The 12329-nt window shown below is 43.3% G+C and overlaps 1 protein-coding gene across 2 annotated transcripts in view; it reads right to left on the bottom strand.

Annotated features, from left to right (window-relative positions):
• Window positions 1–12329, bottom strand: part of shf (Src homology 2 domain containing F) — a 95289-nt gene that overhangs the window by 14620 nt on the left and 68340 nt on the right. The window contains exons 3-4 of one of the 2 annotated variants that reach the window (XM_084574899.1): window positions 11014–11232; window positions 10156–10254 (exon numbers count right to left, since the gene is read on the bottom strand). In XM_084574899.1, coding sequence (XP_084431025.1) covers window positions 10156–10254; window positions 11014–11232 — 318 coding nt within the window. The remainder of the gene's footprint in view (window positions 1–10155; window positions 10255–11013; window positions 11233–12329) is intronic. The other variant, XM_084574900.1, reaches the window with a different exon arrangement.

Genomic DNA, 12329 nt, shown 5'->3' with positions numbered 1-12329 from the left:
GTCTGCCACAGGCACCTTTGACCCCGCAGGCGTAGAGTGGGGCCATACAGGCTGAGACAGAGAGAGGATCACTTTACAGCCGGACGCCAATCTTAAACCCGCTCACATCACGGAGGGAACCAGAACCTTTCCCATGGATTTATGGACATAAATCAACTCCTTGCCCTGTCCTCGCCTACAGCACACAGCGGTGTCCTCTTACATGGCTTCACTCTAAGTCTTCCCACTCTGCCAGGGGAAATCCCATTCCTGGCATTAGTTCTGCTACATGTCCTTCTTTTCCCCGGATAATTACAGCAGTCAGAGTGCGAGTGTGTGCGAGGGCTTCGCAAATCCACTAATGGCCCTCTCGGTTAAAAACAGGTGAACCGCTTGTCCATTGTGTCCAGTATGAGGGTAAATACGGCAATAAGTCAAGAACTAAAATCGCCTCAAATGAGTTTGATTTGTTAATTCGTGTAAGCCACTTGCAGAAAACAACAGGCCAGAGGGACATCTGGGATGGTTATGAGTATGTTGACAAGAGGAAATGGGGGTCACAGCGAATGGCAATTACGCATGCAGAAGGCGGTTCAGCACAATTAAAACTAATGAGCCTTCAGCATGAAACCTGCACAAGAGTTAGTGATTTTCTGCCACATGTAATCCAGATGGAAAAGTGCAGTCATTAGTCAGCTAATACGTAAAGTCATATTATGCAGTGCTTCTCAAAGATGTGGACTCTTTCAGTAAGCCGGCATTGAGTGGACAATGTGAGACAAACAGAATCTGAGTGATTTCTGTAGTTATATATGCTGGGCTGGTTTCTTCCAAGAGCTGTGGAAATACAGATATGCAACATGTTACACCTAAATACTACACACAATCTATGAACGGATGGATGGATGGATGGATGGATGGACGGACGGACGGATGGAGGGACGGACGGACGGACGAACAGATGGAGGGACGGACGGACGGACAGATGGATGGCTGGACGGATGGATGGATGGATGGATGGATGGACGGGACAGACGGACAAGGAAAGGGAGGGCGGCAAGGAAACTGATGGGAAAGACGCTGGACAATGTGAACACCAACACCCACCATGGTGGTGCTGGTCACAGCTTGTCTGTCCGGGCGAGGGCTGAGCTGCCTGGGAAGGAGACTCTAGCTCCTCCACCGGGGGAGGGCTGGTGTTGAGTTGGCCGACAGGAGGGGGCCATGGTAGGTCCTTGATCACTTTAATCTCTACTGCAAGCGTCACCAGCGGAGAGTTGGAGGGAAGGAGAGGACAGCAACGAGAGGAATAAATGGACAACAACAGAAGGATGTGAGGAAAGGGAAGTGATGACAGGAGAAGACAGGGGAAGGGGAGAAAAGGTAGAAGGGGTAAGTGAGAAATACTCCAGACAAGAGCAGAAGATGCCAGCTTTGTGGTGGAATGCCGGCTTATACCGTGATCCAAGAATCAGCAGGAGCTGTGGACTAGAAAAGGGAGGAATACAACAGGACTGAAAAGGAAGTGAAGTTAGTTCTCTTCCACTTTTGATCAAGTTCCACACACACAGATTGCTGAGTGTGCCTGAAAGTTACACAATGGGAATCTGAAAAGCTTTATATTCAATTTGATAGAGGACTCAAACTTTCAAACTGAACCCCAACCCAAGCTGAAAAGTTGGACCTTCACACCATCTTGTGCCGATTTTGCTAGTCCATTGGCCTTCCTTTAACAACCCCTGAATCCAAGCTCGGACCCAGCCTGAAAAGTTTCAGTCTCACCATGAGATCCAGAGATCCAGTGAAACCGTGGAGATACAATGTTCTGAATCTCATATATTTCAAGATCTGTTGCAAGATGTGGTGCATGACACACTCGAATAAAGTGGCAGAACCAAATAATACAATGCTCTGCTTTAAAAGTGCAGAATATAAAATATAAGCTACTTTAAGCCAAGCTACAGACAGTCGCTGATACAGCACCGCAGCCTTTTATATAAACCCAGCTGAGCAGATTGCATATCTGCTCTGATGAATTTGGAAAAAAAGACTGTAGGCATTATTATTATTAAGATAAATAACAATGGAGACAATATATGTCACTGAAATGTAACATAGACTAATCCATCCAAGCAGTGGACAGTACCCCGGCGTTGCCCGTTGAATAATGTATGCCGCGTGTCCAGCAGGGATATTACCAGGCTAAATGGAGCGCTCTTAGAGCAGCACATCTGTTTCTAATGTAGGTCCACTTGTTAAATAGCTGAGGATACTCAATAAATGATATGGAGAGGGGAATGCTTTTTGTTCATCCAAGAGAAAGCCAGCGTTAGAAGCCAAGGCTAATAAACAGGAGTAATGGCTTCGGTAAGCTACTGGACTGTATGTTCCTCTGCAGGTTGTCAAATGCTTGTTTGTATGACTGTTTGGATTGCAACAGATTGTGGAACAGATGTTCCAGCGATGCAACTCTCGTTTAATTTAGGGAACATTGTAATGTCACTGTCCATGGTGCTAGAGATGCAATAGACAATAAATTTAAGGTTGTTTATCCAAACCCATGGATGCTTTTGGAAGCTGGTGCCTTTGGTTCTTTTGCACACATGGTTCTTTTAACGGAAGGGACAATCTTGCTTGACTCAAGAGGACGTGGATGAATACAACTGGCAACAGACTGGTTGATATAAATCAGTTATTAGACTGTCTTTGTCACATGTCAAAAGTGTGCGTGGGGAGGGGGCTTTCTTTAAAAGATACTTTTTGTCTCAGAAACCTGGGATTTAGTTCTGCAGTTTTGGTCATTGTTGCACTGGCTATGGTGAAGTGAATTAAAAACATTTATTATTTTAAACTAATGGTCTCTGTCTTGTTTCCATTTATTTTTGCATGTTACTCAACTTCTAAAATTGTACCAATCTCTTGCTACTGGGCAGCGGCAATGAGAATGATGTGAATAATTTCGTCTTTAAATCTTTCATCCACTCATATCCCTATACTACATACTGCATCTTGGAAAACAGAGCTTTAATGTATGGGGACATGCACAAGTGATGCTCAAAACGGATGCTTTTCTTGGCTTAGCGAGTTAGTGTCTGTTACAGGCTGGACAGACATAATGTTATGGACTTGTCTGTCTTCCACCCTGCAAGGAATTGCAGCATGGTGGTGATACAGGACATGATAATGAGAAGCAATATCTGCAAGCGAGATGAAGGGGGAAGCCGGAGAATATTCAATCCGACAAGCAATTAAATAGCTGAGCCCACGGTGTCAGGGGGCTAATCTAGAAAAAAGGTGGCTGGAGGGAGGAGCTGCTCGCTGTCTGTCCTGATGGGAGAGGTGTAGGGTGGTGGTGGTGGTGAAATGGAGACAGAAGGTCAAAAACTCTGCAAGATAATATAACTTCCTCTACTTTGGGGTGAAGTAGGGGACTGTCTTCCTATGAGATTAAAAGCCTAATACTCATTTCACATTGCAGATTAGCGTGTAATTGTTTTGGGAGCAGAAGGCTGCCTGCACTCTGCGGCCTCGCTGTGGGGACGAGGAGATGATTTGGGCGTACGTGGCTCAGACTTGCTTGGTTGCGCAGCTGAATAATAGCATTTAACGCTGTGAAAATTACAGAAAACTGATTCAATAGTCAAACGTTTTATTATATTATTTGTTTTAACTCTATGTAACTCACCATGTAATGCATTCAAAAGTGTTGCCAGTCTCAAGGCCGTCGCTCACGTGTTGCCACGTTGCCCCATAGATGAGACTTTTTTTTTTTTTAATTCAAATTCAGGACTAAGATGACTAAGCGTTTATGTGCATACACATGAGCTAATTTACATATCGACCTCAAGGCTCATCACACTGCTACCAGCTTTTTCACATATCTGTCCCCTGTGAGCACTAAATAAAACAGCTATACTGGCTGATGCCAGTTTAGACCCACTGCTCTGTGGGTAGTACACTGTAGTCTGTGTGAATAACAGGTAAACTGTCTCTGTGGATCAGGCTTGTTCCAGTCCACCCCACAGATACTTGATGAGTTTGGGATCTAGTGAATTTGGAGGCCAGGTCAACACCTTGTGCTGTTTTTTGAGTTGTTCCTAAACCGTTTTTGTGTGTGTGTGCCTGTGTCAGGCTGCATCGAGGAGTGTCAATGATATGGGGTGGGGGTGCCTGGTCTGGTCTAGGTGGGTGGTACATGTCTAAGTTACATCCACATGAATGCCAGGTCCAAAAGTTCCCCAGCAGAACATTGTATTGTCGCAAGATCTTCAGTGTTATTTACTTCTCCTGTCAGCAGTTTTAATGTTGTGGCTGATCAGTGTATGTTGGATAGTCTTCTCTTTGATGAGCATCGATTATTAAATGCAATTTACAGGAAGCAGAGTTTATATTTTACTTTATCGAATGCAGAGAAACAGAAAGGAAGGAAACGCCGAATGACAACAACATGCAACTGTCATCTAACCTGATTGCATTTGGATCAATATGCCATTTCTCATCTGCATAATCCTCAATCAATGTTAGTCCACAACCCCTCCTGTTGACGTAGGAATAAAAGCTGTTAAGGATTTTGAATTGACAAAGCATCTGCCGCTCAAGTTAACTGCACTAAAGTGGCCACGTTAGGAATCTGAATAGGAAAACGGCTTCATTCTTGAACAATGGACGTCGGTCTCTTTTCAAACTTTTGTTATCCTTCCCTTTGTTCTTCTAGAAGCAGATCTATTTTAAAGCCAGGTATTTGTTTACCCAGGCTTTTCATTAGCCCAATGGCGCCTCATCACCGTAAACAGTGCAGCCGCCATAAATCACCAGCTATGCTTGTTTTCCACCAACGCCATTTAATTTAGTTCTGCTTAATTTGGTTGGCTAATTGCATGCATATTCAAAACAAGCTGGAAGATTGTGATGTTTATGCCTCGTGTTATGAGCAGGAGAACTCAAAACCGGCGTCTTCTGAATACGTGTTTATTCCACTGGCTCTCAAATCATTACAGATAACAACTGTGTAATGCTCCGGGGGAACTTAAATGTCACCTCATAATTCTCTACATACTGTATCCGACAAATTATACGGCCCGGCTATTATTCAAAGCACCGAACTGTTTTCAAAGAGCATGTGTTTGTGTTAAAAAAGAAAACGGTACAGGAAATTGGTGATGAAGAGGAGATGACAGCAAGACCTTTTCCCTGCTTTTCCGTATATAGAGAAGGGACAGATGGGTTACCGACGGCCGGCCAGCAGGAGCTTCCAGGGGGGCTTGCCCACGGAGCGCTGCTTCTCTACTCTGTGAGGGAGGTTTACAGTGCTGTTGTGTGTGGCCAATGTGTGTGAGTGAAGATAAGAGCCGTGGCAGCGCTCAGTGGAAGACGGCAGGACATATTTGAGGCTCATGAAAGAGGGCTGTCAGGAAGGTTATCGGCAGGGTGTTGCAGCAGAGGCCAGGAGGACGAGACGGAGGCGCGGAGTGACAGACAGCGCTGGGGGGAATCGGATCAGCCAAGCGGGGAGAGAAACAGAGCCATGGCACCCACGAAACAGCTGGCTTCAGCCCTGGTGCAAGACACCGGCGCAGGACTGTAACCGAATCAATTATTTATTTTAGGACATTAGACTTGAGTCTCAGCTTTCTGGGTCGTTAAGCCCATGAAGATTCATTAAAAAACCATAAAGCTTCCCAAGACCTGAGGGAGAAGGCGACAACGCTGTCTCTGATCTCCGGTGTTAAATGCATGGTGTCTGTTGGCTAGGAGCAAAGTGAAAGGAGTTCCTAGCAGGTAACAGAGGCCAAGGAGATTAGGTAACAATGGCTCTTGATCCTGCTGTGACAAGGCTCTGATTTCCGATGGCGTCTGGGTGTGTGAGTGTGCATACCGCATCCAGAGCCAAAATATACAGGCTGATGGACGTGAGAGCGCAACTTTTCTTGCCCTCACATGCCGGATCTTCATATATAGTCAAATTCTAATGCGTCCTTCTCACTCTTCACCTCCAGACTCATCCATCACATGTTCAGCAGCCAGGAGGGCGGCAGAAGAGAGGCTGTGGCGAGTGTTCGGTGTAGAGAATGAGGTGGGGTGTTGGGGAGCGAGGATGAGTGATTAACCGAACCGCGAGTACACAGCCTCCCAACACCCTAACAAGGCAGGGAATTTACATTCCATTGCATACCTGTCAGGAGATAGTCCAACAGTGAATAATAACACCAAAACCAAGTGTTGTGAAGAGGCGAGAATGCAGGCAAGGCTAGGGATAGCTGAGGAAAAAGGGCTGCAGCAAGAAGCATTAGTCTGCTCTCCTTCCTCTATCATTAATGAAGACAAATAGTCTCTTATACAGATTGCATTATCATGTTATACTGCCTACCGGGAGGGGGTAGGCAGCACTTATTTCAACCTTTTTTCATTTTTATTTTTACACCCACTCCAGGATTTAGCGAGGTTGTGCATGTTTTTTCATTATCTGCAAACACTTTGTTTGGAGATACTTTCATTTCCCACATAATTGCTGGAATATAAACTGTGAAAGTTTTGATGCACGTCGGAAAGTGCTTCTGAAACCTGATTGGGGAACGCTGTCGTTAATCACTGCTATTACACAGCCGTAAAGTGCCTCAGCAACTACAGCAACATAACTAAGGAAAATTGTCCTCTGGAAACCCGTAGTTAAGACTTTAAAACGGACCATCTGCCCGCGGAAAAGGCTTCACTCAGGCTTGATATCGCAACCTGATAACATTTTTACTTAATAACTTAATTGCTGGCGACAACATCACCACAGTGGAGCCCTGTGAGGAGTAGAACATGAGTGGGCCAGATAATCTCGCAGGTTGTAAACGTGCTATCCTCCAATCCAAAGCAACATCATAATGTAATCAACACCTACTGCACTGAACAACTGCAAAAGGCCAGAACTTAATCAGAAGGCTTTGCAAAATCGAATTGATATTTATAAAGGATGGTAGCTTCTTTTTTTAATTAGGTGGTAAGTAGCTAATATGTTAACACCTGCTTTCTTTATCTGATATGAAAAAAAACAATACGTTAAAAAAACAAACAGATGGAATTGGCGTGGGCGGTGCAGGCTTAACCGAAGAGAGTTAAATATAAGAAGAAATACAAGCTCAACCTGGATTCCACAGCTTCGACTAAAACAGGACGTCTAGACGTTTAAAGTTTTAACTTACTGTGAGCACATGACCTTCTGACTCCAGTCTAATATTTCCTAAAACCCAAGTAACCCTGCCTTGAGAAAGGATGCAAGACAATACTCACATTCAGGGACACTATGATACCAAAGAATTTGTAGCTTCAGAAAGCGGAAGGATCAATGACACAGCTCTCACCCAATGGCGGCTTGGACTGGTTAAGTTTCCCAACTGGATATAGCTAATAATGGATGGATGCGTTGATGGCGTCGTAAAAAAGCTGATTGGGAAACTCGGGGAAAAGACCAGGCTCCAAGTTGACACTTAAAATAGTGCCAGGAGGGATAAGACGGGGATGACAAGTAAAGGACCTGGTTCACAAGTGGACTTAAACATTGAAGCGGTGCATAATTTCTTGACATTGGAGGTAAGCTGGTTGCAAAGATCTGAGACTTGGGTGCAGGCACACAAGCTCAAACTTTGAAAGGTGGGAAACTCTCTCAAAGCCCCTTGATGTCAGGATCCAAGGCCGGTCTACACAGACACCTGCGAAAGCAACAAGCCTGTGTGGACAAGGCTTGTCCCAGAAGCGTCTTTTTTCCCCCTTCCTTTTTCTGTCTTTTAAAAAGAGGGGAATTATTTCAACTTGAATTAAACATAACACGGAATGAAGACGTCCCATAAATCAAAGTACTTCTTAGACTTCAGCTTTCTTCTTTGAAAGACATTTTAAAGGCGTATCTCTTCAATTCTCAGCCAACACTTTGACATGCAGTGAAAATTAAATTAATCATCATCAAAAGAGGGACGCTGCCTGCAAAGGGGGAGGCGGCAGCGGCGGTGGCGGGGGGGGGGGGGTTGTTGAAAGAGGGATGTGTTAGTAAATAATGCCCTAAACAAAGTCTTCTGAGTGCTGCTTGACAGTAAAATAATGAGGGATAGAAGGAAAGTGATTAAGACTGCAGCGTCCTTTATTTAACTAATCACTGGCAGAGGCAGAACAGCGTGACTCCTATGAAGACCTCAGTGCCTAGAGCGCACAGACGTAAACAGGAAAATATGAATTATGTTACAAAAACATAGAAGGATGCTGAATGAATATTAGATATTTGCACATGCACAGTTTGACTGGAGCCCCAAAACACTATTTCAAGTCAATAAACCCCAATGAATGTCATTTAGAGGATTGCTTCCTATGTCCTCATAGGTTTTGACTATAGGTTGTGCTATATTTAAGTACTGCTGGTTGGTACAGAGTGGTACTCTCATTACCTACAGATATTCACTAAATAAGCCTTAGAGTCCGTATTTCTCCTTCCACAAATGAGATTTGTGCACTTGCGACCAATGTAATGCCACATAAGAGACTTAAACACACATGTAAACATGTTGCATGTTCTGATCGTTATTGAGCAATAATAATTTACACAAAAACAACAATGTCATTGTGATATGACATCGTGATATGACATTGTGATAAGTATTTTTGGACAATAATGTCCAAATCTTTCCAGCTGGAGGATTTGATTTGATAACATCAAGTTTACATTGACATTATATTCAATAGTTGAGGATTAGGTTTGAGTAATATGGTCTAATGTTGGACAATAGAACGCAGATACATATCAGTTATATTTTAGCCTGTACCATCTGCATTGTCATCCACATCCACGTCTCTCAATCAATCCCCAGTGAGTCCATCTTAATGCGCGTTAACAGCCCAGGGATTAATGTCTCACTCGTCCTCCGCCATGTAATCATTTTTGCTTTATTGCAATGCAAATCTGCGATTTCAAAGCGCGACGAAGGGGAAATTAGAGGATAAGTAAAATGGAGACATATATGGGAACAACAACAAAAAAGCATAAATCTCTAAATTATTATTTTCATATTCTGTCTCGCTCTGTGAGACTTGATTTAAAGTCTTATAAAGCTCAATTACTTTTCCACGTCTAAACAGCAAATTACGAGCTTTGCAACTTACGGCAATGAGCCTTCAAGCCATACATATTATTTTTCTTTGTTTGTTTAATGTTCATTGAGCTATAAGTAAAAGAGAAATGGCTCATTAATTGATGATTTAATCATTCGGACAGTATCAAGTGGCGGGCACTTTAACGTTCAAGTTTTCATTCAAGTACAAGCACTCATGTATTTATTATAAAAGCTCATAAATCAATCTGTTGGTTATTTTCTTGATTTACTGATTAAGCTAGGAATTAGAAGCAGTTTTGTTTAAAATTTAGTTTTATTTGATTAGTGGGGAGAGACGGGGTTTAATGGGGTGAGAGTGGCCTGATGTAATGCAGCAAGAGACTGGCATCAAAATTGAGTCACTGCGGTGAAGACTAAAGAGTCTAGAGATTACGGGGCGCCCTCTAAACCAGGTAAGATATTGGGGCACCGCTTAAATTCACTTCCTATCAATGACTTAATTAATTAATCTTAGTTTGTCTGCGTGTGACAGAGCCATACATAATAAACCACTGGGTTCAATGTTTGTATATAGAACATGCCATGTATGTCAGCGTTATTATTCTCTTTCTATCACACTCTTTTGGTGGAGAACTAAACATGGATTCACTCTCCTCAATTCGTGCACCCATCACCCCTCCTTCTGAGCACCAACAAGTGTTACTGCGCTAATTGCACTTGCTACGCTCTTGTGTCTGCCGAAAGGCTGATTTGAAGTATTTCTACGGCGCCTTTGCCTTTTTTCTGTCCACTTCAGCCACTGGGCAATCATGCAAGTAGCATCTTGATAATGTCATTCGAATTAGGAGCATTTTCAAAGCACTTTCAGTGGGTGACCTTAGGCTCAGTGCTGAGAAAATGACATTTAGGACTCAATGATCACCAAACCCCTGAAACCACAAATAAATCGTAAAACAGTTTGTAATAGCAATATCTGTTGAATTTTGGTGAGAAAGTAAGAACTCACATTTTCAGGTATCAATGTCAAATCTCTAATAAGAACATAAACATACAAAAAGACAGAGACACTCCCCAGCCCCATCTCCAATGGTACCTGTGAGGGATTTAGAGGTGGAGTCCTTTCTTCCTTGGGGATCTGATCCAGTGCCACTTACAGAGCCCTCGTAGCTAATGCAGTCATAACAAAGCAGAGCTGTTCAAGGATAAAAAAGAAAAAAATGTATAAAGAGAAAATGGGTGGTAAAAAGAGTTAATGTTTGCTGATTTTCTTAAATCTTTTCATTCTTTTCTTCTTCTTCTTTTTTTTAATTTAGGGTGCATATTTATAATCCAGAGCCGTAGTCTTTCCAGGAACAGCGCTGTTTGATGTTATGGCTGTGTTAGCCATGCCCGGAGCCCTCAAACCTCAGTGACTGCCTGCACCTACATGCACCTGCGCAACCAAACATGCCCCCCATGAGCGGCTTAGGTATCAACTAAGTTTATACAGACAGAAGTTGGATCAAAACAGCAAACAGTAGCCTGGACACCTGAAACATGAAAGCAGCGTGTGCATTGAGAGAGGAGGGAAGGAAGAGAGTTTACAGCAGCAGCATCAGCAGCAGCAGAACAATTACAACCTGACAGAAGCCATAATCAAATTTGTTAGAGCTAGAAAAACATACACCTGGGTTAGTAAAGCAAAAGAGAAACAGGTTCAGGTTTGATTATGTTAAAAGATTGACATTTATAGAAGACAACCTTTACTTAAAAACAGTCATTGCTAGGATTTGAGCACAGTTACATTCACTGTCTGAGCATTTGACATGAGAAGTAAGAGAGCAACAGGTACAACTGAATGATTTTTAAACTAGAATAGAGAAAGTCTGTTTTCACTGATATTCTCTGCAGTATGTTCTTCTCCAGATTATGTTTACACTAAATAAACTTCAGTGAGCTCTGGCTGTCGTACCTGCAAAGGCTTTGGAAATCCTCTCCTTCTTCCACTCCCAGGGCTGGTCGTACTCCTCGGGGGGTCGCTCGTCGTCCTGGGGCAGCCGGCTTTCTCGGGGGCAGCGCAAGCGCTCGGGGTCCGAGTCGCCACCGTTCTCGGCTGGCTCGTATGGCGTGTCGTACAGGGGGAGCTGCCTCACAGATCCTTCCTTAAGGCCTCGACTACCAGACCTGATCTCTATAAATGAAGAAGAAAGACTGATGGTTAATGCTAGGTTTCAAAAATAAAACTTTATAGATGAAAACTATAAAGTTGACGATTGTAGGTGCACGACAAAACACAAAGGCAACTGTATATCGAATTGCATACAGTGTGATGAATGTGATCAAAATTACCTCATGTTTATGGATTCTGGTACATGAATCTATTTTACAATATCACTAAAACTGTCTGTTTGCAGGCTAGAGGGCACAAATCACCTGTCAGTCTGAAGAGTTAAAATGAGAAAGCAGCTGTTTACCCAATAGATCTACTAAATCAGTTTCTTCGACTGGTAATGAATCATTTCTGGGCATTAAAAGGAAAAAAAAATATATTATTTCAATGTTTGTAATATCTTGTGCTTAGGGCAGTGGTTCTAAAGTTGCCCAGTGTTACATATTCTTAAATACTTGGTCCAGCGTCTACAATTAGTTTCTTGACGCATCTCATTCAACCTGTAGCTTAAATGCAAAATACCAGCAGTCACCCAGGTATTTCGAGAATTATCTGTGATATAAGATGGCTGCAGCTGGTACAGATGCTGTGACGACAGGTGTAGAGGACCGTCTACAGCGCAAATGTATGCCCGGCAATCTCACCTTCTCTCATTTTTAAGTGCAAATCCCCCACCGGCAATAGTGAGAAGGCAAAACTGCGCATAGTGATGAATGAATCGAGAGGCAGGGGCCTCTTACAACTATTATGTAGTGAATGATGGTGACAGTTTGCTTTTGCTGTGATGGCAGAAAGGGGAAGTGGAAGAGAGTGAGAGCAGAAATAAGGAGGAGAAGTGACTGAGCACCTGCAAAGAGCACGCAGTGGAGCCTCCCCGAGTACGGCAAAATCACACAGCAGTTTGAACAGCTTGCCCCGGGCTGCACATGCCTGCACTGTCAGAGTAGGGGTGAAGAATAAGAGCCCATTTCCTTTTTCTCTTTTCTTTTTATTATTCAACTTTTCTTTCTTAAATGTAGCCTGGAAACCTGCCCAGATTTCCCTGCCCACACGTTTTTTTTTTGTGGGGGGAAATTTGGTCTGGAGTCGCTACGTTGGGCTCTGATCAAATTGTTAGG

This window comes from Chelon labrosus (genome assembly GCF_963514085.1).
Source record: "Chelon labrosus genome assembly, chromosome: 3".
NCBI classification, from domain to species: domain Eukaryota; kingdom Metazoa; phylum Chordata; class Actinopteri; order Mugiliformes; family Mugilidae; genus Chelon; species Chelon labrosus.
The sequence above is the reverse complement of the archived record's forward strand: the minus strand, read 5'-3'. Positions and strand labels throughout refer to the sequence as shown.